The following is a 26,669-nucleotide window of genomic DNA, read 5'->3' as shown; positions in this document are numbered from 1 at the left end:
CAAGGAAAAGTCAAACATATGCAACAGACAATGATAGTAGTAAAAATATTCACATAACAATAGAAAGTATGGCATAGTATGCTATATTACAATGTCAACAACTTAGGCGCACACATTTACACAACCTGTATGGCTGGTGTAAGTTCTCATGTCTAACTTATAGGTGTGTATTTTCACAGTTATGCTTTATAGAATAGACTCCTACCAAGTGCACCGCTAATCAGTAGTGCTGCTTTATAAAAGGAACCCTATGTGAAAACCACTGGAACAAAGTAGGCCATTCTGTAGACAATTTTAAAAAATTTTGTATTTAAGATTTGAAACACTACTTCTTTGTGAAAAACAGAAAATGATTTTTGTTCTTAAAACAGTCATTCCAAGTGGTTTAAACTTAGAGGTAGATTATGGACCTTTTCTGTAAAAGATCTTGAGAAACAGTTGACAGATGAGGTGATATAGATACCCATTTCTTCATAAAAAGGAGGAACCCCGGATTCTGTAAAGGTTACCAAAAATTGCACACACAAATTTAGGAATGTTCCCTATTTGTACAGGCAGGGCTGAAACAGGAACTCAGAGATAAGGCAGGACTGGAGCTTGGCAGGAACTTGTTTATAAAGCAAGGCTCGGTTGGAACCTGGAGACAGGCAGGAACTTGGAATCAAGGCAAGGCTCAATTGGAACAACGCAGAAGCTGGAACAAGGCAGGAACACGAAGACAAGGCTTGAAGACCTCTTGTGAAGGCACTGGAGGAGAGTCTGAAGCCTTTTTAATACCCCTCAGACTGGAAGAGGTGCTCCTCAGGCGTCCCAGAACACAAGCATCCTGCTCCTTTAAGGGCAGGTCTTCAGCATGTGTGCACGCCCTAGGAGACCAACACCATGGAGTGCTCTGAAGTCTGACAATGTCCGCAGAACACCAGAGATGGCCGCCCCAACAGTACACCAGGCCTGACCACCTGCCGTAGGCTCTGAATGCCGTAGCACCCAAAAAGAGATACAAGGTGCTTAAGGGTGGCAAGAGGCACATGACATACTGTATACACATAAATTTATATCAATGCACATTTTGCAAATCTGCTTTATAGCAAACCCAGAATGACAAGGTGATTCCTTAAGGTACATGTTCTCGAAGCGAGTCTCAAGTATCAGGAACCCTATAGCTACGCAGTTTTCAGCTATGCCATAGCGAGGCTTGAAATGTTTACCAATATACAATACACATGTATGGGTTCCTTCATTGTGTATGAGGAAGCTATGTGATTCTATGTTATTCAGTTCACTTTCTACTTAGATACGCCCATTCAGATTTCTTAGATACGCTAGTTTACTCCACCTATAACAATGATTGATTCAATTATATTTTTATTTAATCATATTACAATATATTTAACTTTATTTGCAATAATTTTGTGCCTTGTGTGCATATAAGCATTGCTTTTTGTTTTGTTTTTACTTCTTCATGCAGAGTCACTAATGGCTACATATACAGATTTTATATGCTTGGTCATATTCTAATTGCCATTCAAAGTGAAAGGGCTGTGTCGGCAGTACCACACCGGCAGCCGCTAGCACGACTTTGTAAACAGGGGTCATTGACATTATGCACCTATTTGTACACTAACAGTGTGTATGCACTCTGTCTGGTTTTTATTTGTTTTCTAAATGTCAATTAACTAATTCAAATATTTTTTAACTAATTTAAATCTTCATTTTAATACAAATGTGTGGAAGCAGTTTGGTATTGCTGTATATTTGCTTGGAATGTTTATTACTTCTAAATACTTTTTATATACTATGTACTGTTTTAAGATGGCGCCGAACTAGGATGCACCCGAAGGAGCTCTGAGTGCTGAATCAGCACTCACTGATACAAACTGGGCCGTGACTAAGAACGGCACCGGTCAGTGAGTACACATTCAAGATAGAGTCCTGAAAGTGATCGGCGCCCACTGGTGAGCCCGCTGAGGAGTAGAGGCAATTGAACCTCATCCACGAGGGCTAACACGGGACACGCTACAACCGCATCCGAACCCGCGCCTACCCAAACCCAGTAGCAACAGACGGAAGATGACCGGGCCCACTCGACTAAAGTTATCCTGTCTAGGGTGCGATAATCAAAACTTTACCCACAAGGGCTGGTGTGGGAGCCACGCGTCGCGCCCGCCTCTTGCCTCTGGCGATCGGGCCCTGCCTTCAACGTCTGCCAACATCAACGCGCCACCCGTTTGCCTCCAACGATCGAGCCTAACTGACTCGTGGCCACCCCGGTGCACGGAGAGGCAATTGAACCTCTCCCCACAAGAGCCAGCACAAGATATCCATGGTGCACCTACCCTGCCTCCACTGAGAGCACCTCCCCGGCCTACAAAAGGGTACTTACTTCTCCAAGATGGCCGCGGTCCGTAAGATCTCGGAATAATAAGCTATGAGAACCGAAACCGGAGCAGATGTGATCAATGAAGAACGAAAGTCACCCAGCGCGACCCGGGGAAGGGAGAAGAATGCAACAGAACCTTCAAAGGAAACATCGACCCACCTCTTCACCCTCCAACCTACCACCCTCCAACGTACTGCCCTCCAACGTAGAGGAACCACAAATGAGGAGACTAAAGAGGCAGGTGAGAAACGTGACCCAAAAACGTTCCAACTGATGACCCACAAAACTTAATCTTGCATGATAAAATTGCTACTCAAAATAACTCTATAGACTTGCTGCATGCTGCACACTGACTGATTCCCTGAGCAAACCTGCTAGCTCAGCTGAGGATCCACAAATCTTAATTTGTATGGTAAACTGCTGCATTAACTTTACCAAAACAATGCCTTTAGATTCCATAAAAACTCAAAATCGAAATGAATACCTTTAAACTGATCCTAATAACTCTCTCCTCAACATTAATTCACACAACTCTAACCACTCCACTCACTGAAAGCAACATGATACCCATATTACACACACAACAAAGACTGATAGGACACAAAACACCCTATCAAAATGACAAGAACTCAAACAACGATAAAACATCAACACACGGACAACCACAACAGAAGGGAAATAAAGATTATTATTATTATTTATTTATTATTTATTGCATTTGTATCCCACATTATCCCACCTCTTTGCAGGCTCAATGTGGCTTACAATTCATCATGGATATTGGAAGTGGAAGAGAATATACATTTGGTTACAGAGGATTAGGTGTTACACGGTGATGAAATAAATAATAGTATTAAGCAGCAGACATTATAAGACAATTCTGGAAGTTTTAGAGGTTATGAAGTTACTCGTGTTGATCTTTGTGATATATCTTGTCGAAGAGATAGGTTTTCAGTAATTTTCGGAAATTGGTCAGTTCATAAGTCGTTTTCAGGTTCCGTGGCAACGCGTTCCATAGTTGTGTGCTCGAATAGGAAAAGGTAGATGCATGCATCAATTTGTATTTCAGACCTTTACACTTGGGAGGATGAAGATTAAGGAAAGTGCGAGAAGATTTTTTTGCATTCCTTGGTGGTAATTCTATTAGGTACTACTAAAATAAAGGAATGACAACTAATAAAAATCCACACATCATCATACACGGACCCATACCATAAAATCCAGATGGGATACATAAACGCCAGATCAATAGTCAATAAAACAATAACTATTACAGACTGGATGACAGCAGACAATCTCGACCTACTAAATTATCAGCAAAACCTGGATCCACGACCACAAGGACCCCATAATCTTGGAACTCTGCCCCCCAGGCTACAAATTTACCCATTGGGTAAGGAAAGAAAAAAGAGGAGGCCTAGCAATAATCTACAGATCTCACTTTACTATAATAACAACTGCCGAGTCCATTACACTTAAACTTGAAATCGCTTCAGTTAGAATTAACCATACCGCACTGCTTGAAAACTTAAACCTTGTCCTGTTTTACAGACCACCAGGTAATTGGCAAGATTGTCAACCACACTTTATGGATTTCATATCGAATACCTGTGTATCTAACTCAAACCTACTCATAATTGGGGATATAAATTTACACCTAGAAGACCCTAACGCAACAAATACACGTGATTGCAAAGACTTCCTCCAACTATGGGACCTTAGCTGGCCTAGCATGCAAGCCACCCATGTCAAAGGTCACACTATTGACCTCTTCACACACAAACTATCCTCAGACCTAAACCTTATAATAATAAATACAAAATGGACAGAGGTACCATGGTCAGATCACTATAAACTAAACTTCACTCTACAATGGCGGGGAAAAAGGTACGCAACTCAGGCAAGAGCCCACAACCTACACTACAAGAGGCCAAATCGACCCTGCAACATTCTGGCAACAGTTCTACGATAACGAATGGACAGCACAAACAGATTCCAAACACTATCTAATAAACTGGGACGACAGATGTAGGAACACACTAGACAAAATTGCACCACTACAAAAAAGGACTATAAGAAGACAAAACTCAATACCTTGGTTCAACGAAGAATTGAAATTACTAAAAACACAGCATTTCTTCTCTCTCCCCTCCTCTCCCCTGCCCTCCATCCACCCATGTCCAGCGACCCTTCTCTCCCCCTGCCCTGCATGCACCCATACCCAGCGACCCTTCTCTCCTCTGCCCTGCATGCACCCCAACCCTCCTCTCCCCTGCCCTGCATGCACCCATACCCAGTGACCCTCCTTTCCCCTGCCCTGCATGCACCCATGTCCAGTGACCCTCCTCTCCCCTGCCCTGCATGCACCCATACCCAGCGACCCTCCTCTCCCCTGCCTGCCCCAAAGAATTCGAAGGACAAGGAGTCGGTGAGGGGCCGGATCCAGAGGGAGGGAGGAGAGCCAGAGCCGGCTCGCGCTTTTTAACAACCAGCTCACAAGTCGGAAGAAAATTTAACAACCGGCTCTTGCGAGCCGGTGCGAGCCGGCTCCAGCACACCACTGCATAGATACTTATAAAATAAGCTTGCCAAAGGTACCTTTTGGACATTTCACCACCACAAGCATCCATTTATAAAAGCAGTGGAAGGGAGTATAATAACTCATGTGCATTTAAAATTGAATGTGTGCACACCATTTTCCTCCCTAAATTAAACATGTCCATAGGAATGCTTCATTTTAGTGTGGCTTGAATTATGCATGCTATGGAACTTGTGCATAATTTTAGTCACATTTGAGGAGGGAAGTTAAAACATTTTTTAAATTGCTCTTTCCGTCATATTCCTACATTATTTGTCTGGTTAGACCTCTGCCATCTGCTGTGGCTGATTCTCTTTGCCATGTTAGACAAATTCACTGACCTGCGTACTTCCACCCGACTTCTCCTGGATTATTGTTCTGGAAATGGTACAGCTGATTGTAAAGCTTCTGAAAAAGGCACCAATTATATTGCATAGCCCCAGAGCTATCAGTTCCTGCAAAACAAATGCAGTAGTTAAGAATGCAGTAGTTAAGAAAATATGTGATATTTATTTTTATTCCAAGTAGCTCTTTGTGATACCAAGCAGCAGCACCTCTTATGACAGTCTAAGAGCCCAAGAGAATCTGTTGTAGAAATTGTGTAATATCAGTTTTGGGTAAAATCACTTTGACAAAGATTTCAAATTAAAATCAAAATCACTAAGTACAAAATTACCCCCCTGTTTACAAAGCTGCTCGGTAATGCCAATGCAGCCCATTCAAAGTGAATGGGCTGTGTCAGCATTAGTACACTGGCAGCTGCTAGCATGGCTTTGTAAACAGGGAGGGGGAGTTCATTTGAAATCAAATCAGTATGCCACTTGTGACTTCAAATCAAAATCAGTCAATCAATGATTTCAAATCAAATATTCAGTACAGCAAGGTATTATTATTAAACTAGTAAGGAAGGCCCGTTTCAAATCGCAATGAAACGGGCGCTAGCAAGGCTCACCTCCGTCCCTTTGTGTCTCCGTGTGTCGATGGCCCCCCTGCAGCCTCCGTGCGAATGTGTGACCCTGGCCCTTTTGGCACGCCCCCCCATGTGCTCTGCCCTCGACGTCATCGCGTTTTGACGCGAGGGCGGAGCAGAGCTACAGTGCAGTACAACGTTGGAGCTGAGAATGTGCTCCGCCCTCAACGTCATAACGTTTGACGCGAGGGCGGGGCCCACAGACTGTGATTTTCTGTGGCTTCAGAGCTTCGAACTTACGAACCTGGCTTCGGTGACATCCGTGCAAATAGAACGTTGAGGGTGAGTTTTATATATATAGATGTAATTGTTATGAGACAGGATTACAGACTAATCTGTCAATATTGATGATCTTGGACATGTGAATTACAAGTCCAAATAGGGCAAAATTTAATATCTAAATAGGGTTTATGGACTTTGGTAGTTTAGGCTCAAGTTTATACCTTGCCAGTGTTATTGACCATCACAGTAATGAATCCATGAATCCTACCATCAGCAAATTGTTTTTGATTTAATAACCAAAAAAAGATATAAAGTCACTTTAATATGTGATTTCAAATTACAAATTTCTCACCTAACCTACCTCACCTTCTTCCTGTGAGACTGTCATTGGAATGCTTTGATGTTTCATTTATATATATACTGTTATTTATCAACATGTGTTTATTTCTGATCTGATTAAGAAGGGTTATCTTTGAAAGCTAATCAAAAAATGTATTGTTAGTCCAATAAAAAAGGTATAATCTTATTTTCTTTTCTCTGTTTTATTTTATTTTATTTCTATTGATTACCTTTAAATCTAATACCAAAACAGGGTAAAAGAGTGATTTCAAATAAAAATTTTAAAAATCATGGAAAATTATTTAAAATCATCATTTCAATTTACTTAATTTGAAATCATACCCAACATTGAATAATGCAAATAATAATAATAATTATATTATATTATTATTATTGTTGTTATTATTATTATTTGTAGCATTTGTATCCCACATTTTCCCACCAATTTGCAGGCTCAATGTGGCTTACATTTGCCGTAATGGCAGTTGCCATTTCCAGGTAACAGAATTACAATGCATACGTGATAATAATAATAAGAAGAAGAAGAAACAACATAAGGAATGGCAAGTCAAATGCAAAGCGCTGATAAGGAAGGCAAAGAGGAACACTGAAAAATTGCATTGGAAGCAAAAACACGTGGAGGGGCATAATTGAATGGGGATGACCATTTCTAAGGGCGTCCATCTCCAAGGACGTGCCGGCGAAGGGGCGGGGCAACCCGTATTATCGAAAGAAGATGGACAACCATCTTTTGTTTCGATAATACGGTTGGGGACGCCCAAATCTCAACATTTAGGTCGACCTTAGAGATGGTCTTCCCAGGTTTTCAGTGATAATGGAAACCGAGGACGACCATCTAAAAATGACCAAACCCAAGCCATTTGGTCGTGGGAGGAGCCAGCATTCGTAGTGCACTGGTTCCCCTCACATGCCAGGACACCAACCGGGTACCCTAGGGGGCACTGCAGTGGACTTCACAAATTGCTCGCAGGTGCATAGCTCCCTTACCTTGGGTGCTGAGCCCCCCAACCCCCCCCCCCAAAAAAAACACTCCCCACAACTGTACACCACTACCATAGCCCTTAGGGATGAAGGGGGGCACCTACATGTAGGTACAGTGGGTTTCGGGTGGGTTTTGGAGGGTTCCCATTTACCACCACAAGTGTAACAGGTGGGGGGGATGGGCCTGGGTCTGCCTGCCTGAAGTGCACTGCAGTACCCACTAAAAACTGCTCCAGGGACCTGCATACTGCTGTGATGGAGCTGGGTATGACATTTGAGGCTGGCATAGCGGCTGAAAAAAAATGTTTTTTAATATTTTTTTTAGGGTGGGAGGGGGTTGATGACCACTGGGGGAGTAAGGGGAGGTCATCCCCGATTCCCTCCAGTGGTCATCTGGTCAATTCGGGCACCTTTTCGAGTCTTAGTCGTGAAAAAAAAAGACCAAGTAAAGTTGTCCAAATGCTCGTGAGGGACACCCTTCTTTTTTTCATTATCGGTCGAGGATGCCCATCTCTTAACCACGCCCCCGTCCCGCCTTCGGTACACTGCTGACATGCCCCCATGAACTTTGGTTGTCCCTGCGATGGAAATGCAGTTAAGGACGCCCAAAATCGGTTTTCGATTATGCCGATTTGGGCGACCCTGAGAGAAGGACGCCCATCTCCCGATTTGTGTCGGAAGATGGGCGTCCTTCTCTTTCGAAAATGCCCCTAATAGTAAAATTTTTTTTTAGGTATGTTAAAAGCAAGAAGCCAGCAAAAGAATCAGTTGGACTGCTAGATGACCGAGGGGTAAAAGGGGCACTCAGGGAAGACAAAGCCATAGCAGAGAGATTAAATGAATTCTTTGCTTTGGTCTTCACTCAGGAAGATTTGGGAGAGATACCGGTGTCAGAAATGGCATTCAAAGCTGATGAGTCAGAAAAACTGAATGAAATCTCTATAAATCTGGAAGATGTAATGGCACACTTTGACAATTTGAAGAGTAGCAAATCACCTGGACCAGATGGTATTCATCCCAGAGTACTGATAGAATTGAAAAATGAACTTGCAGAACTATTGTTAGTAATATGCAATTTATCTTTAAAATCAAACATGGTATCAGAAGATTGGAGAGTGGCCCATGTAATGCTGATTTTTTAAAAAAGGTTCCAGAGATTATCTGGGAAATTATAGACCGGTGAGCCTGATGTCGGTGCTGGGCAAAATGGTAGAGACTATTATAAAGAACAAAATTACAGAGTATTTTCAAAAGCATGGATTAATGAGACAAAACTAACATGGATTTAGTGAAGGGAAATCTTGCCTCACCAATCTATTACATTTTTTTGAAGGGGTGAACAAACATGTGGATAAAGGTGAGCCGGTTGATATTGTATATCTGGATTTTCAAAAGGCATTTGACAAAGTACCTCGTGAAAAACCCCAGGGGTCTGTGTTGGGACCGCTGCTTGTTAACATATTTATAAATGATCTAGAGATGGGAGTAACTAGTGGTAATTAAATCTGCTGATGGCATAAAGTTATTCAAAGTTGTTAAATTGCAAGAGGATTGTGAAAAATTACAAGAGGACCTTACGAGACTAGGAGACTGGGCATCCAAATGGCAGATGATGTTTAATGTGAGCAAATGCAAAGTGATGCATGTGGGAAAGAGGAACCCAAACAATAGATACACAATGCAAGGTTCCACATTAGGAGACATTGACCAGGAAAAGAATCTAGGTGTCATCATTGATGATACGTTAAAACTACTACTACTACTACTAATAATAACATTTATATAGCGCTACCAGCAGCACGCAGCACTGAACACTTGACATAGAAAGACAGTCCCTGCTCAAAGAGCTTACAATCTAAGTAAAACAGACAGACAAGACATTACGGGCAAGGGAATTACAGGGTAAAGAGGAACAGGGAAGGAGGAGGGCAAATGAGTAACGGTTAGGGGCCAAAGGCAGTAGTGAAAAGGTGAGCTTTCAACATAGATTTAAAACCCTCTGCTCAGTGTGCTGTGGTGGCTAAGAAAGCAAATAGAATGTTAGGTATTATTAGGAAAAGAATGGAAAACAAAAATGAGGATGTTATAATGCCTTTGTATCACTTCATGGTGCGAATCTTTCTAATGGGCAATTACCAACAGCATTAAAATGGGCAGTGGTGCGTCCTTTGCTAAAAAATAACAACCTTGATCAGAACAAACTTGAAAGTTACCGGCCACTGGCTAGATCCATGTCAATCTGGATTCAGACCCGGTTATGTATCCCTACTAGATGATCTTCACAGAAACTAAGACTGGGGATTTGCCTCGGTATTAGTACTGTTAGATTTCTCGATAACTTTTGACACTGTGATCACAATATCATGCAGAAACAAGTATCAGTGGCATGGTACTTGCTGGGTTCAGATCCTATCTGTCAGACAGGCAACAGTCCATACTATTCAGCAGCATCTCATCGCCACCATGGGCACTGACCTGTGGGATACCACAAGGATCAATATTGTCGCCTAATCTATTCAATATCTACCTGAAGCCACTAGCCAAGCTGATTCGGTCGATGGACACTCAGTTCTACATCTATGCGGATGACATGCAGCTACTCACACCCATTGAACCTGATTTACCCACAGCCCTGAATACATAGTAACATAGTAGATGACGGCAGAAAAGACCTGCACGGTCCATCCAGTATGCCCAACAAGATAACTCATATGCGCTACTTATTGTGTATACCTTACCTTGATTTGTATCTGTCTTTTTCAGGGCACAGACCGTATAAGTCTGCCCAGCACTAGCCCCGCCTCCTAACCACCAGCCCCGCCTCCCAGCACCGGCTCTGCCATCCAATCTTCGCTAAGCTCCTGAGGATCCCTTCCTTCTGAACAGGATTCCTTTATGTTTATCCCACGCATGTTTGAATTCTGTTACTGTTTTCATCCCCACCACCTCCCGCGGGAAGGCATTCCAAGCATCTGTCACGGTTGTGCCCAGGTTCCTTGCTCTCAGTCACCTCGCCCCCCGGTGGTTAGACCTGGTGGCTGCTGTGAACTGATGGCTTACCGTTTCCCATGTTCCAGAAGATATGCTGGTCCGGTCCGGATCTTCCAGCCTTCCAGATTGTTTTGGGAGGTTTTTGGAACTAAGCAGTACCCGTACCTGGTGAACTCCCTTGTATGCTGCCTTTATTGACCACCTGGGAAGGTCTCTAGTTTGCCTTGCAACAGAGGTCCTCAGAGGAGTTTCCTTTGGTGAGAGTTTGTTGCAGTGCTGCTGTGCTATTTCCTGGTTGTGGCTTTGACCCTGCTTGTCTCCTGGTTTATTCTTCTGTCTACTGCCCGCCCAGACCCAGCTTGTATTCTGGTTTATTCTGCTGCTTGCTGCCTGCCTGGAACCCCGGTGTGTTTTCTGGAAGTTACCTGCTGTTCGCCAGCCGGCTGCTGTTTCCTGCAGTTCTGCCTTCCAGCCCTGTCCGGTAAGTCCTGTCGGCCGCCTGCACCCAGGGGCTCAGCCCCTGAGGAACGGCGGTCAAGTACAGGTGAAGTTTAGGCTGAATTCCTGTCCTGCTTGCTCCAGCTTGAGTTGCCTTGGCTGCAGTCTCCGCCTGGTAGTTCCAGTCCTGGGTTTGCTGGTACGTCTGTTCTGCCTTGTCTGAGTTTGGGTGATTCTCCTGCCGCTGCCACCCTGCGTCAGTGCCCCAAGGGCTCACTAACCCAAGGTTCCACGAGAGACGTGACAGCATCCACCACTCTCTCTGTGAAAAAATACTTCCTGACATTTTTCTTGAGTCTGCCCCCCTTCAATTTCATTTCATGTCCTCTAGTTCTACCGCCTTCCCATCTCCGGAAAAGGTTCATTTGTGGATTAATACCTTTCAAATATTTGAACGTCTGTATCATATCATCCCTGTTTCTCCTTTCCTCCAGGTATACATGTTCAGGTCAGCAAGTCTCTCCTCATATGTCTTGTAACGCAAATCCCATGCGATTCTCGTAGCTTTTGTTTGCACCGCTTCAATTCTTTTTACATCCTTAGCAAGATACAACCTCCAAAATTGAACACAATACTCCAGGTGGGGCCCCACCAACAACTTATACAGGGGCATTAAAACTTCTTTTCTTCTGCTGGTCACTAGGAGTGGCCTAGTGGTTAGGGTGGTGGACTTTGGTCCTGGGGAACTGAGTTCAATTCCCTCTTCAGGCATAGGCAGCTCCTTGTGACTCTGGGCAAGTCACTTAACCCTCCATTGCCCCAGGTACAAATAAGTACCTGTATACAATATGTAAGCCGCATTGAGCCTGCCATGAGTGGGAAAGTACGGGGTACAAATGTAATAAAAAAATAAAAATAAAATATACAGCCTAGCAACCTTCTAGTTACGGCCACCGCCTTGTCACACTGTTTCATAAGTACATAAGTAATGCCACACTGGTAAAAGACCAAGGGTCCATCGAGCTCAGCATCCTGTCCACAACAGCGGCCAATCCAGGCCAAGGGCACCCGGCAAGCTTCCCAAACGAACAAACATTCTATACATGTTATTCCTGGAATTATGGATTTTTCCCAAGTCCATTTAGTAGTGGTTTATGGACTTGTCCTTTAGGAAACCATCTAACCCGTTTTAAAACTCTGCCAAGCTAACCGCCTTCACCACATTCTCCGGCAATGAATTCCAGAGTTTAATTACGCGTTGGGTGAAGAAAATGTTTCTCCAATTTGTTTTAAATTTACTACACTGTAGTTTCATCACATGCCCCCTAATCCTAGTATTTTTGGAAAGCATGAACAGACACTTCACATCCACCTGTTCCACTCCACTCATTATTTTATATACCTCTATCATGTCTCCCCTCAGCCGTCTCTTCTCCAAGCTGAAAAGCCCTAGCCTCCTTAGTCTTTCTTCTTAGGGAAGTCGTCCCATCCCCGCTATCATTTTAGTCGCCCTTCGCTGCACCTTCTCCAATTCCACTATATCTTTCTTGAGATGCGGCGACCAGAATTGAACACAATACTCAAGGTGCGGTCGCACCATGGAGGGATATAACGGCATTATAACACCCTCACACCTGTTTTTTTTTGTTACATTTGTACCCTGCGCTTTCCCACTCATGCCAGGCTCAATGCGGCTTACATGGGGCAATGGAGGGTTAAGTGACTTGCCCAGAGTCACAAGGAGCTGCCTGTGCCTGAAGTGGGAATCAAACTTTTTCATACCTTTTGCCACGTCTGTGCTCACCTTGCCCTCTGGTGGCCAGAACCGGTGGCTGCTATGAACTGCAATAGACTGTCTTGCTGTTCCTACCCGGTCCAGACTTTAGCCTAGTCCAGTCCGGATCTTCCAGGCTGCCAGATTTGTCTGTCTTGTTTGGCCCTGCACAGCACTCGTAGCTGCCTGGTGATTGCTGCAGCTGAAGCCTCAGCTGCTGCAGGGCTTATTAGCCATTCTGAAATCTCTCTGCTTGCCTTTGCATTGCGTCTAAGGCCCTGGTATGTTGGTGCTTGTTGCACTTCTGCTAGTCCGGTTGTTTGCCTGAGATTCTTGCCTGTTTCTAGTTAGTCTGTGTTTAGTTTAATTTAGGTTTTACTTGCTTTCCTTGCCTGGTTTCTTGTTTGTAATTCTGTGTTTAGTTTCTGCTTGTCTGTGTTCTGGCTTTGGGGCTGCTTGCAGCTCTTAATTCTGTGTCTTGTTAGTCAGTGTTTGTTCCCTGTTTAGTGGCTGTTCTGCAGCTTTCTGTTCTGCCCTTTAGCTTTCCCTTCCATGCCCAGTCTCCTGCCTTGCTGCCCATGTTCCTCCCTTTCCCCTCTGACCCTCAGACCCTGTGCTACCTTGCTGTTATCCAGTCCTGCCCTGTCCAGCAAGTCCTGCCGGCCACCTGAAGCCCAGAGCTCAACTCTTGGTGAAAAGTGGCCAAGTGCAGGGGAAGCCTAACTGCTTGCCTGAGATTTGCCCTGTTTCTAGCGTGGTGTGGTTTTGCCTGCCACTGCCGCTCCTCAGCAGTGGCCCAAGGGCTCACAACCTAGTTTCCAGTTTTGTAAACATGACACCTTTCCTAATAATACCCAACATTCTATTCGCTTTCCGAGCCGCAGCAACACAATGAGCAGAAGGTTTCAGTGTATTATCGACGACGACGACACCCAGATCCCTTTCTTGGTCCGTAACTCCTAACGTGGAACCTTGCATGACGTAGCTATAATTCGGGTTCTTTTTTCCCACATGCATCACCTTGCACTTGTTCACATTAAACGTCATCTGCCATCTAGCCGCCCAGTCTCCCAGTCTCGTAAGGTCCTTCTGTAATTTTTCACAATCCTGTCGTGAGTTAACGACTTTGAATAACTTTGTGTCGTCAGCAAATGTAATTACCTCGCTAGTTACTCCCATCTCTAAATCATTTATAAATATATTAAAAAGTAGCGGTCCTAGCACAGACCCCTGAGGAACCCCACTAACTACCCTTCTCCATTGTGAATACTGCCCATTTAACCCCACTCTCTGTTTCCTATCCTTCAACCAGTTTTTAATCCACAATAAGACTTTTCCTCCTATCCCATGACCCTCCAATTTCCTCTGTAGCCTTTCATGAGGTACCTTTGAAAATCCAGATACACAATATCAACCGGCTCCCCTTTGTCCACATGTTTGTTTACTCCTTCAAAGAATTGAAGTAAATTGGTCAGGCAAGATTTCCCCACACAAAAGCCGTGCTGACTCGGTCTCAGTAATCCATGTCCTTGGATGTGCTCTGTAATTTTGTTTTTAATAATAGCCTCTACCATTTTCCCCGGCACCAACATCAGACTCACCGGTCTATAATTTCCCGGATCTCCCCTGGAACCTTTTTTAAAAATGGGCGTTACATTGGCCACCCTCCAATCTTCCGGTACCACGCTCGATTTTAAGGATAAATTGCATATCACTAGCAGTACTACTACTACTACTACTACTTAACATTTCTAGAGCGCTACTAGGGTTACGCAGCGCTGTACAAAATAAACAAAGAAGGACGGTCCCTGCTCAAAGGAGCTTACAATCTAAGTAACGAAATGTCAAGTTGGGCAGTCTAGGTTTCCTGGGCAGAGGTGTAGAGGTTAGGTGCCGAAGGTGACATTGAAGAGGTGGGCTTTAAGCAGAGATTTGAAGATGGGCAGGGAGGGGGCTTGGCGTATGGGCTTGGGGAGTTTGTTCCAAGCGTGGGGTGAGGCGAGGGAAAAAGGGCGGAGTCTGGAGTTGGCGGTGGTGGAGAAGGGTACTGAAAGTAGCACCGCAAGCTCATTTTTCAGTTCTATCAGTACTCTAGGATGAATACCATCCGGTCCAGGAGATTTGCTACTCTTCAGTTTGCTGAACTGTCCCATTACGTCCTCCAGGTTTACCATGAAGTCAGCAAGTTTCTCCGACTCGTCCGCTTGAAATATCATTTCCAACACCGGTATCCCACCCAAATCTTCCTCGGTGAAGACCGAAGCAAAGAATTCATTCAATCTCTCCGCTACGTCTTTGTCTTCCTTGATCGCCCCTTTTACCCCTCGGTCATCCAGCGGCCCAACCGATTCTTTTGCCGGCTTCCTGCTTTTAATATACCGAAAAAATTTTTTACTATGCTTTTTTGCCTCTAATGCTATCTTTTTTTCGTAATCCCTCTTGGCCTTCTTTATCTGCGCCTTGCATTTGCTTTGACACTCCTTATGCTGCTTCTTGTTATTTTCAGACGGTTCCTTCTTCCATTTTCTGAAGGCATTTCTTTTAGCCCTAATAGCTTCCTTCACCTCACTTTTCAACCAGGCCGGCTGTCTTTTGGAGTTCTGTCTTTCTTTTCTGATTTGTGGAATATGTTTGGCCTGGGCCTCCAGGATGGTATTTTTGAACAGCGTCCACACCTGTTGTACAGTTTTTACTCTCTCAGTTGTCCCCCTAAGTTTGTTTTCCACCGTTCTTCTCATTTTATCATAGTCTCCTTTTTTAAAGTTAAATGCTAATGTATTTGACTTCCTGTGTATAGTTACTTCAAGGCTGATATCAAAACTGATCATATTATGATCACTGTTATCAAGCGGCCCCAGTACCATAACGTCCCTCACCAGATCATGCGCTCCACTAAGGACCAAGTCTAGAATGTTTCCTTCTCTCGTCAGCTCCTGCACCAGCTGCTCCATAAAGCTGTCCTTGATTTCATCAAGGAATTGTACCTCTCTAGCGTGTCCCGATGTTACATTTACCCAGTCTATATTTGGATAATTGAAGTCACCCATTATTATCACATTGCCCATTTTGTTTGCGTCTCTGATTTCTTTTATCATTTCTCCGTCTACCTGCTCATCCTGGCGAGGCGGACGGTAGTACACTCCTATCACCGTCCTTTTCCCTTTTATACATGGAATTTCAACCCACAATGATTCAAGGGTGTGATTTGTGTCCTGCTGAATTTGTAATCTATCTGAGTCAAGGCTTTCGTTAATATACAATGCTACCCCTCCACCAGTCCGGTCCACCCTATCACTACGATATATTTTGTATCCCGGTATGACAGTGTCCCACTGGTTATCCTCCTTCCATCAGGTCTCAGTAATGCCTATTATATCCAATTTTTCATTTAGTGCAATATATTCCAACTCTCCCATCTTATTTCTTAGACTCCTAGCATTTACATATAGACATTTCAAAGTATGTTTGTTGTTCCTATTTGCATGATGCTTAGTACTGGACACTAATGATTTGCCATCTTTTGTCTGGTGGTGGGAGGCGGGACTGGGGGTTTGGAGGCGGGGATAGTGCTGGCCAGACTTATACAGTCTGTGCCAGAACCGGTGGTGGGAGGCGGGGATAGTGCTGGGCAGACTTATACGGTCTGAGCCCGGAAAAGGACAGGTACAAATCAAGGTAAGGTATACACAAAAAGTAGCACATGTGAGTTTATCTTGTTGGGCAGACTGGATGGACCGTGCAGGTCTTTTTCTGCCGTCATCTACTATGATACTATGATACTGGACACTAATGATTTGCCATCTTTTGTCTGATCTTTAGTTTTATTTAAGGGCACCTGGCCTACCACGGTCTGTTGTGCAACCTCACTATCCAGAAACCCTATCTTCCCTGTTTGTGAGGTATCTTTGCAAGATACCTTATTCCCGAACCATGCGCTTTTGAGCGACTGTCGGCCTTCCCCCCATTTCTAGTTTAAAAGCTGCTCTATCTCCTTTTTAAATGCCGACGCCAGCAGCCTGGTCTCACCCTGGCTAAAGTGGAGCCCATCCTTTCGGAATAGGCTCCCCCTTCCCCAGAATGCTGCCCAGTTCCTAACAAATCTAAAACCCTCCTCCCTGCACCATCGTCTCATCCACGCATTGAGACTCCGGAGCTCTGCCTGTCTCTTGGGCCCTGCGCGTGGAACAGGTAGCATTTCAGAAAATGCTACCCTAGAGGATCTGGATTTGAGCTTTCTACCTAAGAGCCTAAATTTGGCTTCCAGAACCTCTTTCCCACATTTTCCTACGTCATTGGTACCCACATGTACCAAGACAGCGGACTCCTCCCCAGCACTATCTAGAATCCTATCTAGGTGACGCATGGGGTCCGCCACCTTCGCATCAGGCAGGCAAGTCACCAGGCGATCCTCACGTCCACTAACCACCCAGCTATCTATATGCCTAATGATCGAATCACCAACTACAACAGCTGTCCTAACCTTTCCCTCCTGGGCAGCACTTGGAGACATATCCTCAGTGCGAGAGGATAGTACATCCCCTGGTGGGCAGGTCCTGGCTACAGGAGTACTTTCTACTTCACCAGGGTGATGCTCTCCTTCTAGGAGATCTCCCTCCTCCAGGGTAGCACAAGGGCTACCAGACTGGAGGTGGGACTTCTCTACAACATCCCTGTAGGTCTCCTCTATGTACCTCTCTGTCTCCCTCAGCTCCACCAAGTTTGCTACTCTAGCCTCAAGAGAACGGGCACGTTCTCTAAGAGCTAGGAGCTCTTTGCATAGGGCACACACATATGACATCTCACCAACTGGGAGATAATCATACATGTGACACTCAATGCAAAAGACTGGATAGCACCCCTCTCGCTACTGGACTGCTGACTCCATCTTAGTGTTTTTGAGTTTTTCAATAATTTAAAACTTGCTACAGTATTAAGGATATTAGCCTAATATAAAAGTGTCTTTTAGTTTATATAGTATATGGTTTCGTCGTCTTAGCACCCCAAGATCCCTCTCCCCGTCCGTACCTATCAGACTCTCACCACCTAACACATATGTCTCCCGTGGATTTCTACTCCCTAAGTGCATCACTGACTACTTGTCTAATATCAATTCAAGAATAAGCTAAAAACAACAAACTATGCCTGAACCCAAAGTAAAACCAAGTTTCTCTGGGTCCCTAACACAAGTGGGCACATATCTGACATCAAAGTCTCTTTGGGGAATTATTAACTCCCCCTTAAATCACAAGTCAGGAACCTTGGAATACAGCTAGATTCTACACTTACTCTGATCCCCCAAATCCAAGCAACCTTCAAGAGCAGCTTCTAACACTGGCGACAACTATGCTGCCCGTCTCCTTACATTGAGAAGGCAAATCTTGTCTCAGTTGTGCATGCCATGATAGCATCAAAACTGGATTACTGTAATGCACTCTACACTGGTCTGACTACAAATGGCCTGCAGCAGCTCCAATTGATTCAGAATGCTGCAGCAAGACTAATAGAAGATTGTATGCACACTCTATGTTTGATCTTCAAGGCCCTTAAAGCAAATGGCCCAGAGTACTTGAAGAACAGGATCACCCTCTACACTCCTCCAAGGTCACTAAGATCGTCCCAAGGAGTATCCATAATCACACCTTCTCCAAAGGATATTACATGATGCGATACCTGCAAGTGAGCCTTCTCCAGAGTAGCCCCCACACTGGAATGCACTCTGAAAGGCTTTGCCTAACACAAACATATCTCTACTTCAGGAAGCAGGTGAAAGCTTGGCTCTTGAATCAGGCATTTAATGGAAGAAGTAACTAATTATCTGCCAGCCATACACACACACACAATGACACCGGCTGCACATACTATTGTAGGACATGTTTATCCACTCCTACCCTTAGCTAAGATAATATGCAAGCACCTTTCTGACCTCAATTGCAACTTTCTTTAAATTAGTACCTTATTTTATTACTCCTGATACTCTTATCTATCTGTCTTATCTGTCTATGCTTACATCCTGTGCTATTAAAATGTTCTATTGTGTATTGTGTTGACATTGTAATATAGCATATTATGCCACACTTTGTATTGTTCTTTGAATATTTTTACTGCTGTAATGGTCGATTACTTATATTGCACTTACTCATGCTGTACACCACCTTAAGTGAATTCCTTCAAAAAGGCGGTAAATAAATCCTAATAAATAAATAAATACATCTACTATAATAAAAAGCACCTCCAACGTTCTGAAGCTGACTCCGTGGCAGTGAAGGGTTTGTAGGCGGTTCCTGGCGTTTGTGTGCCGCCAGCAGTGGTAAAAGATGTGCAGGCTCAGCCCTTTTCTCTCTCTCAGCTGTGGTCCCACCCTCATTTCCTGTTTCCGCAAGGGCGGGACCACAGCTGAGAAAGAGAGAGAAGGGCCGAACCTGCACGCGTTTTACCGCTACTGCCCGCAGCCGTAACCCAGACTTGGTAAGTGAAGATGACTTTTAAAAACCGGATGGAGGGGGCCTGGAATTGGAAGGGAAGGAGGGAGGAAGGGAGGGGGGACGACCCAGGAACTTGGAGGGAGGGAGGGGGGACGACCCTGGAACTGAGAAGGATGACCATGGAACTCGGAGGGAGGGAGGGAGGGAGGATCCTGGAACTGGGAGGGAGGGGGGGCGCCCCTGGCACACACTTCCAATCTCACACATAGACACACACTCTCTCTCACACAGACACACTCGCACATTCACTCTCTCTCTCTCTCACACAGTCACTATCACACACAATCTCTCAAACATACACACTCCGAGGAAAACCTTGCTAGCGCCTGTTTCATTTGTATCAGAAACAGGCCTTTTTTACTAGTTTGTTATAAAAAAGGAAAACGGAGTTGCATACCTAGAATGATTTTTCTCTATAGACAGCAGAATCCCACAGTGATAGAGTTGGGTGACATCATCGGGATGCAGCAAAACCAGAGTTAGCTTCCTTAAGCTCAGAAAAGCTTCCAAAAAAGCTTTCTGAGGATGTGTAGGAGTTCCTGCGGTACTGTCTTCTCAATTGCCATCCAGGGGCAGCGGAACACTTTTTGGTTTGGGGATGTCCAAGCTCCGCCCCCAAACCTTCCATAACATCCTACTCCCTTCCTATGGCATTCTCTCCCTCTCAACCTCCCCACGACTCATGGTGTCCATCATTTCTCTCCTTCCCTACTCCCTTTTCCCCATCTTATCCATCATCTCTGTCTTTCCCTTCTTCTCAACCCCTCAGTCTACAGCATCTCTTTCCCTCCCCCATGGTTTTCAGCACCTATCATCCCTCCCCCATGGTTTCCAGCACCTCTTTCCTTCCCTTCCCCATTCAGCATCTCTCCTTCTCCCTCCCCCTGCCTGTAGTGACCACCATTCTACCCACTCCATGGTCTGCAGCATCTCTTTCCTTCCCTCCCTTTCTATTCCCTATGGTCTCCAGCATCTTTCTCTCTTCCCCTGCCCTCCCTCTTTTCACTCCATCATCTGTATCCTTCCCTCACCCTTCTGCCTTTGGAGTCCATCATTCAACCCCCTGTGGTGTCCAGCATTCCACCCCCATGCTTTCCAACATCTCTCTCATTTCCTTCCTCTCAAATCCTCATTATCTTCAGCATCTCTCCCTTCTGCTCCCCTCTTTCTCCTCTTTTCAGTCTCTTTATTCTTTCCTTCCCTTTCAGCATCTCTCTCCTTTTCTTCATCCCCCCTCTCCACAAGTGATGTCCAGCATTCAAACTGCCCCCTCCTACCACCATCTTCAGCATTTCTTCTCTTACCTGCTGTGTCCGCGAGGTATTTATTCTCTTACCATGCTTCCCTGAGGTGGCATCTCTATAAGCTATGTCAGAGACATCACATGGACAGCCCAGTGCAGAGCCGAGAAATGCTCAAGGCCTGCTGGCTCCCGCCTCTTCAAATTTCTTGTTTCAGAGGAGACAGATGTCAGCCAGCCAGCCTTAAGCATGCACAAATGGCATCCTGGGGAGAGAGAAAGAGTAGCAAAATTTGGAAGTGGGGGAGAGCCATGTTACCTATGACTCCACCTGTTCCAGGGCCTATGTTGCCATCAGTGTGATTCTCTAATGTGTCTGTAACACATGATTCTTAGTCGACCATAACACCATTTTGTATTTGTTTCTCTACCAGAGACGGTGAATGCTTCACGGTACTATGTAAGGCACATTGAACCTGCAAATAGGTGGGAAAATGTGGGATACAAATGTAACAAATAAAATAAATAAAAAATCATAGCACACTTCAGCCTGGGTTAGAACAGGAGAGAATGTATGGCTGTGGGATTCTGCTGAACTCGGAGAAACATCTTTTACAGGTATGCAACTCTATTTTCTTCCTGGTGACTCCCTAGCAATGGGTCAGAAAATTTAAATTGCTTTTCTCCTCTCTTTTTTAAATCTTAAAACCCAAGCCTTCATAGAGGAAAAAAGAAGGTAAAAGCATTAAACAACAAAGTCTACAAATACTGCTTGACCAAAATTTTTGTCCTGAAAAAATGGTTGAGCAAGACAATAATGTTCGGAGAATGTATGTATGGAGGACCAAGTGGCTGCTTTACAAATGTCTGCTGTAGAAGTTCTCTGAAGCTGAGTCTTCATTCTTGCTACAGCTCTGAGTTGATGAGCAGTGACTCTTTACAATGCTTGATGACTTGCTTTCTAATAACAGGAAGCTATGCAGTCTGAAAACCAAGATGATAGAGGTTTCTTATTTTTTTGGATCAAAGGTCAAAAATGGCTTAGAAGATCTGCTAGAGGATGTTCTCCTCTGAAAGTATATCTGGAGTACTCTTCTGCAGACTGTCTGAAGCCTCTGTTCATGATCACTAGTATGAGGTGACAGACAAAACACTGGTAACACTATTGGCTGATTAATATAGAAGGAGGGGGAGGGAAGATACTGGGAATGGTGGAACTACGTGGAAGATGCTATGGCTGGAAATGTGGTAATGGGAAGTAGATGGTGGAAGGGAATAGGAAACTAGACAAGGCGTGAAACTGGGAATGGGAGATCTAGGGAGTGAAAGAAGAAGATGGAAAGTTGACAGGTAGATGACAAATAAAAAAGAAATGGAGGACTGAAGGGTGAGAAATTTGAGTGGACAGAAGCAGAAAAGAAAGAAAGGGAGGAAAGAGCTATAATGGAGCGATCAATATATCAGAAACCGATGTACTGAGGTACTGCAAGGCTGCTGCTAGAGGTCATGACATCCATTTTGGGAAGGCAGCCATTAGGAGCAGGAGCGAGTGGGCTTCACTTCTGTCTCCATCGCATCCAGCTGGAGCACCAGGGATTGCAGATATGCCTGGAGGGCCTATTCTGCATGTTGGAGGGCCGGGGGGGGGGGGGGGGGGAGATGAGGGCTTGGAGTCCTATGACAGGAGAAGGGAGATCGGTATCAGAGGAGTGGGGATTTTAGGGCCTCTGTTATTTTTTTTGTTTTGTTATTTGGGTCCCAGACAATATTCAGCCAGGGCCCACATAGCTAAGCACCTGAATTTAGGAATATCCCCTTAATGAGTTTCTGGCTTTTGTATGGGTAGATGTTGATTTTGGACATGTGAATGGCACCTAACATTTATAGAAATGCCACCATAGCACTTAATAGGATAGGCAGCAAGATTCATTCATAGATAAAAACAGCATTGTCCTATGATATAAACATAGCATTTTCTTGATAATTATGCAGCATGTATAGTCCATAAGATTCAGCTGAATTTAGGTACACTAGTACTCGTGTCGGGGAAGTAACTGTGAGCAGGGCTTTTTTTTTTGAGGGAGTACTTGGGGGCACCTTTTCCATTGACTGCTAAAATTGACCCATGAACCCCAAGTTTTAATGAAAAAGCTCAGGCTCTACATACCATTTCTTCCTTGTCACAGATTCTGTGACTGGTTGCAGGGGGCCTGGCTATTGTGGGGTGGGTCCCTCAGTGATCACCCCACCCCTGAAGGGTGACTGTGTTTGAGTACCGGCACCTTTATTGCTAGAAAAATTGCACTGACTGTGAGGCACATTGTATTTTTTTCTTTTAAAATGCATATTTCATTTTGATCACTTGTTTGTTTACTGTTTTGGTGACCCATCTGCTTTGCTTAAGTGTATATCTATCTATCTCTCTATATATGTATCTATATATATATAAATGGTATCTATTTCTCTATAGATAGAGAGATAGATAGATAGATATTTTAGACACCTGGTTTAATTAGTTACATAAAGAAGGAAGCACAATGCGGTTTTTTTTAGGTGCTTGGGCACATTTTGATGCTGACCTGGCTGCTGTTGATGCCATAACCATATTTGAAGGCAAATAATCTCCCCATGCAAAGAAGAATGGAGTAGCTCACCAAGGCCAGAGCAATAGCATCAAAAATGACAAGATGTAAGCTGGTAAACTGTGGCATTATCGGAGCTACAGGCCTAAAAGAACAATAAAATGTTAGCAATTTGATTAATACACAGGAAATTTTCAGCATATCTTTTGCACTTACTACAGTGAGAAAAGAAAAGGATATTTAAGAAAACAAGGATGTTAAAGCAGGTAGAGATACTAAACTTTCAGTCATGCACCCCCCCCCCCCCCCCCCCCCACACACACTTCTGTTTTGCTTTCATGGGCAGCTCAAGGCCATATACCTTCCCATGTCTAGTATATCCCCTTCCCCTCCATACTCCCCTCAGATAACTAGCATCCTCCCTTTAACTTCCTCCCCACTGTGGCAAACATCCTACCTTCACCTGCCTTCCTACAGTGGCCAGCATCCCCCTTTTTTTAAGTGGTCTGCAATCCCCTTTACTCTTCTTATCTACCTCAGATGTCCAACATTACTTCTACTACTACTAATCATTTCTATAGCGCTACTAGACGTACGCAGCGCTCCCCTTCCCTATCCCCTGCTGAGTATCCCAGTAAGCACCTAGGAGACAACCAGCTATATTGCGCGATATAGCTGGCTATCCCCCAAATATTTAATTCATATCCAGCTATTGTAAGTGGCCACATTGTGTCGCTTAAATAGCTGGTATATCTTTAGCCTGTTTAAAGGTAACTTGCTATCTGTAAATATTGACTTATCCGGTTAACTTTAAACCGGCTAAAAATAAACTGGATATTCAATGCCAGTCACCAGAAACAGCCTGCCATTGAATATCTAGGTTTAGCGCTGACCACACGAGTTAGCCAGACTAACTCCTGTGGTTTAAATATCGGCCTGTATGAAATTACTTGGGGTTAAATTTGACTGCACACTCACTTTCCATACTCAAATCTCCAATGTCATCTCCAGATGCTTCTTCACCATAAGACAAATCTATTCTTGAACCATCCTCCCTCCGGATACTTCTTCTTACACTTGTTGTCCCTTTGAATCATTGTGGGTTGAAATTCCATGTATAAAAGGGAAAAGGACGGTGATAGGAGTGTACTACCGTCCGCCTCACCAGGATGAGCAGGTAGACGCAGAAATGATTAAAGAAATCAGAGACGCAAACAAAATGGGCAATGTGATAATAATGGGTGACTTCAATTATCCAAATATAGACTGGGTAAATGTAACTTCGTGACACGCTAGAGAGGTACAATTCCTTGATGAAATCAAGGACAGCTTTATGGAGCAGTTGGTGCAGGAGCCGACGAGAGAAGGAAAAATTCTAGACTTGGTCCTTAGTGGAGCGCATGATCTGGTGAGGGACGTTATGGTACTGGGGCCGCTTGATAACAGTGATCATAATATGATCAGTTTTGATATCAACCTTGAAGTAACTATACACAGGAAGTCAAATACATTAGCATTTAACTTTAAAAAAGGAGACTATGATAAAATGAGAAGAACGGTGGAAAACAAACTTAGGGGGACAACTGAGAGGGTAAAAACTGTACAAAGGCATGGACGCTGTTCAAAAATACCATCCTGGAGGCCCAGGCCAAACATATTCCACAAATTAGAAAAGAAAGATGGAACTCCAAAAGACAGCTGGCCTGCTTGAAAAGTGAGGTGAAGGAAGCTATTAGGGCTAAAAGAAATGCCTTCAGAAAATGGAAGAAGGAACCGTCTGAAAATAACAAGAAGCAGCATAAGGAGTGTCAAAGCAAATGCAAGGCACAGATAAAGAAGGCCAAGAGGGATTACGAAAAAAAGATAGCATTAGAGGCAAAAAAGCATAGACAAAAATTTTTCGGTATATTAAAAGCAGGAAGCCGGCAAAAGAATCGGTTGGGCCGCTGGATGACCAAGGGGTAAAAGGGGCAATCAAGGAAGACAAAGACGTAGCGGAGAGATTGAATGAATTCTTTGCTTCGGTCTTCACCGAGGAAGATTTGGATGGGATACCGGTGTTGGAAATGATATTTCAAGCGGACGAGTCGGAGAAACTAACTGACTTCACGGTAAACCTGGAGGACATAATGGGGCAGTTCAGCAAACTGAAGAGTAGCAAATCTCCTGGACCGGATGGTATTCATCCTAGAGTACTGATAGAACTGAAAAATGAGCTTGCGGAGCTACTGCTAGTGATATGCAATTTATCCTTAAAATCGAGCATGGTACCGGAAGATTGGAGGGTGATCAATGTAACGCCCATTTTTAACATATTACATGAAAGCCCTATACCGCTGTCTTAACACATACTTTGGTTATTGACCAATCTCGTATGCCCCCCTATGACCCTCCTCCCCCCATATGTGTGCCTACTGAGTTCCCCTTTCAGAGGTTATTGAATATTAAGCTGCGAGCTTTAGGTGACAGTGATTGTATGTAGGGTTCCTAGACCGCCAGAAATGCTTTCCGCCTCTTGGGGGAAGACCCTACACCCCTGCGCTCCATTAAGAGAAGGTCATGGAACTTGTTCCTCCAATGCCAGAAATCTGGTGGAGACTCATTCGTCCAAACGCCCATTATGATCTTTTTCCCGACCAGACTTGCTTTGCGAATGAGCTGCTGGGTCCCCTTACCATGAAGCCTAAATACTTCATATTTGTCCAGTAATATCCACTGTGGCGAGAATGGGATCCGGAGATGCACCAAAGATTCAAGATATTGGATTAACTGTTTCCAAAAAGCCTGAATCTTATGGCATGTCCAAAGAGAATGCACCAACGTACCCTCCCCCTGCTCACATTTCATACATAGCGGGTCCGTAACCCCCCCAAATTTGAACAGTTGACTTTTGGCCATATATGCTCTCTATACACGATACGGTATTGGCACTCCCGAAGGCCTGCATTTACTGATATCTGAGGGACACGTGCTATCAGTTTACAGAAATCTAACTGTAAATGCGGTTTCCCCAGGTCCCCTGCCCATGTTTGACGAATAACGGAAGTGTCCCTCTCTCCTTCCAGCTCCCCTATGGCTTTTTGCAAGCTTGAAACTGACAACCTGTCTCCTGGGATCATCCCAAAAAAGGCCCTAAGCCTACACCCATGACCACTCCCCAATTTACTTTGGTCCAAAGACCGGACGTAGTGAGCTAGCTGATGGTATGCAAATATATGGTTCATACTTATACCTACTCCCAGAGCTCCCAAAGATAGGATCTTCCCCCTTGCATCTAATACGTGCTCCAGTCTCGTAATCCCCAGTGTCGCCCATCTGTGAAATATTTAACGCCCATTTTTAAAAAAGGTTCCAGGGGAGATCCGGGAAATTATAGACCGGTGAGTCTGACGTTGGCGCCGAGGAAAATGGTAGAGGCTATTATTAAAAAACAAAATTACAGAGCACATCCAAGGACATGGATTACTGAGACCGAGTCAGCACGGCTTTTGTGTGGGGAAATCTTGCCTGACCAATTTACTTCAATTCTTTGAAGGAGTAAACAAACATGTGGACAAAGGGGAGCCGGTTGATATTGTGTATCTGGATTTTCAAAGGTACCTCATGAAAGGCTACAGAGGAAATTGGAGGGTCATAGGATAGGAGGAAAAGTCTTATTGTGGATTAAAAAC

The 26,669-nt window shown here is 44.3% G+C and overlaps 1 protein-coding gene across 1 annotated transcript in view; it reads right to left on the bottom strand.

Annotated features, from left to right (window-relative positions):
• Positions 1–26,669, bottom strand: part of SLC26A8 (solute carrier family 26 member 8) — a 181,841-nt gene that overhangs the window by 77,461 nt on the left and 77,711 nt on the right. Inside the window, exons 8-9 of the mRNA XM_030221729.1 lie at positions 22,996–23,143; positions 5,300–5,413 (exon numbers count right to left, since the gene is read on the bottom strand). Coding sequence (XP_030077589.1) covers positions 5,300–5,413; positions 22,996–23,143 — 262 coding nt within the window. The remainder of the gene's footprint in view (positions 1–5,299; positions 5,414–22,995; positions 23,144–26,669) is intronic.

The sequence above is a fragment of the Microcaecilia unicolor genome, chromosome 12 (assembly GCF_901765095.1).
Source record: "Microcaecilia unicolor chromosome 12, aMicUni1.1, whole genome shotgun sequence".
Classification (NCBI taxonomy): domain Eukaryota; kingdom Metazoa; phylum Chordata; class Amphibia; order Gymnophiona; family Siphonopidae; genus Microcaecilia; species Microcaecilia unicolor.
This window is presented reverse-complemented; position numbering and strand designations above follow the sequence as displayed.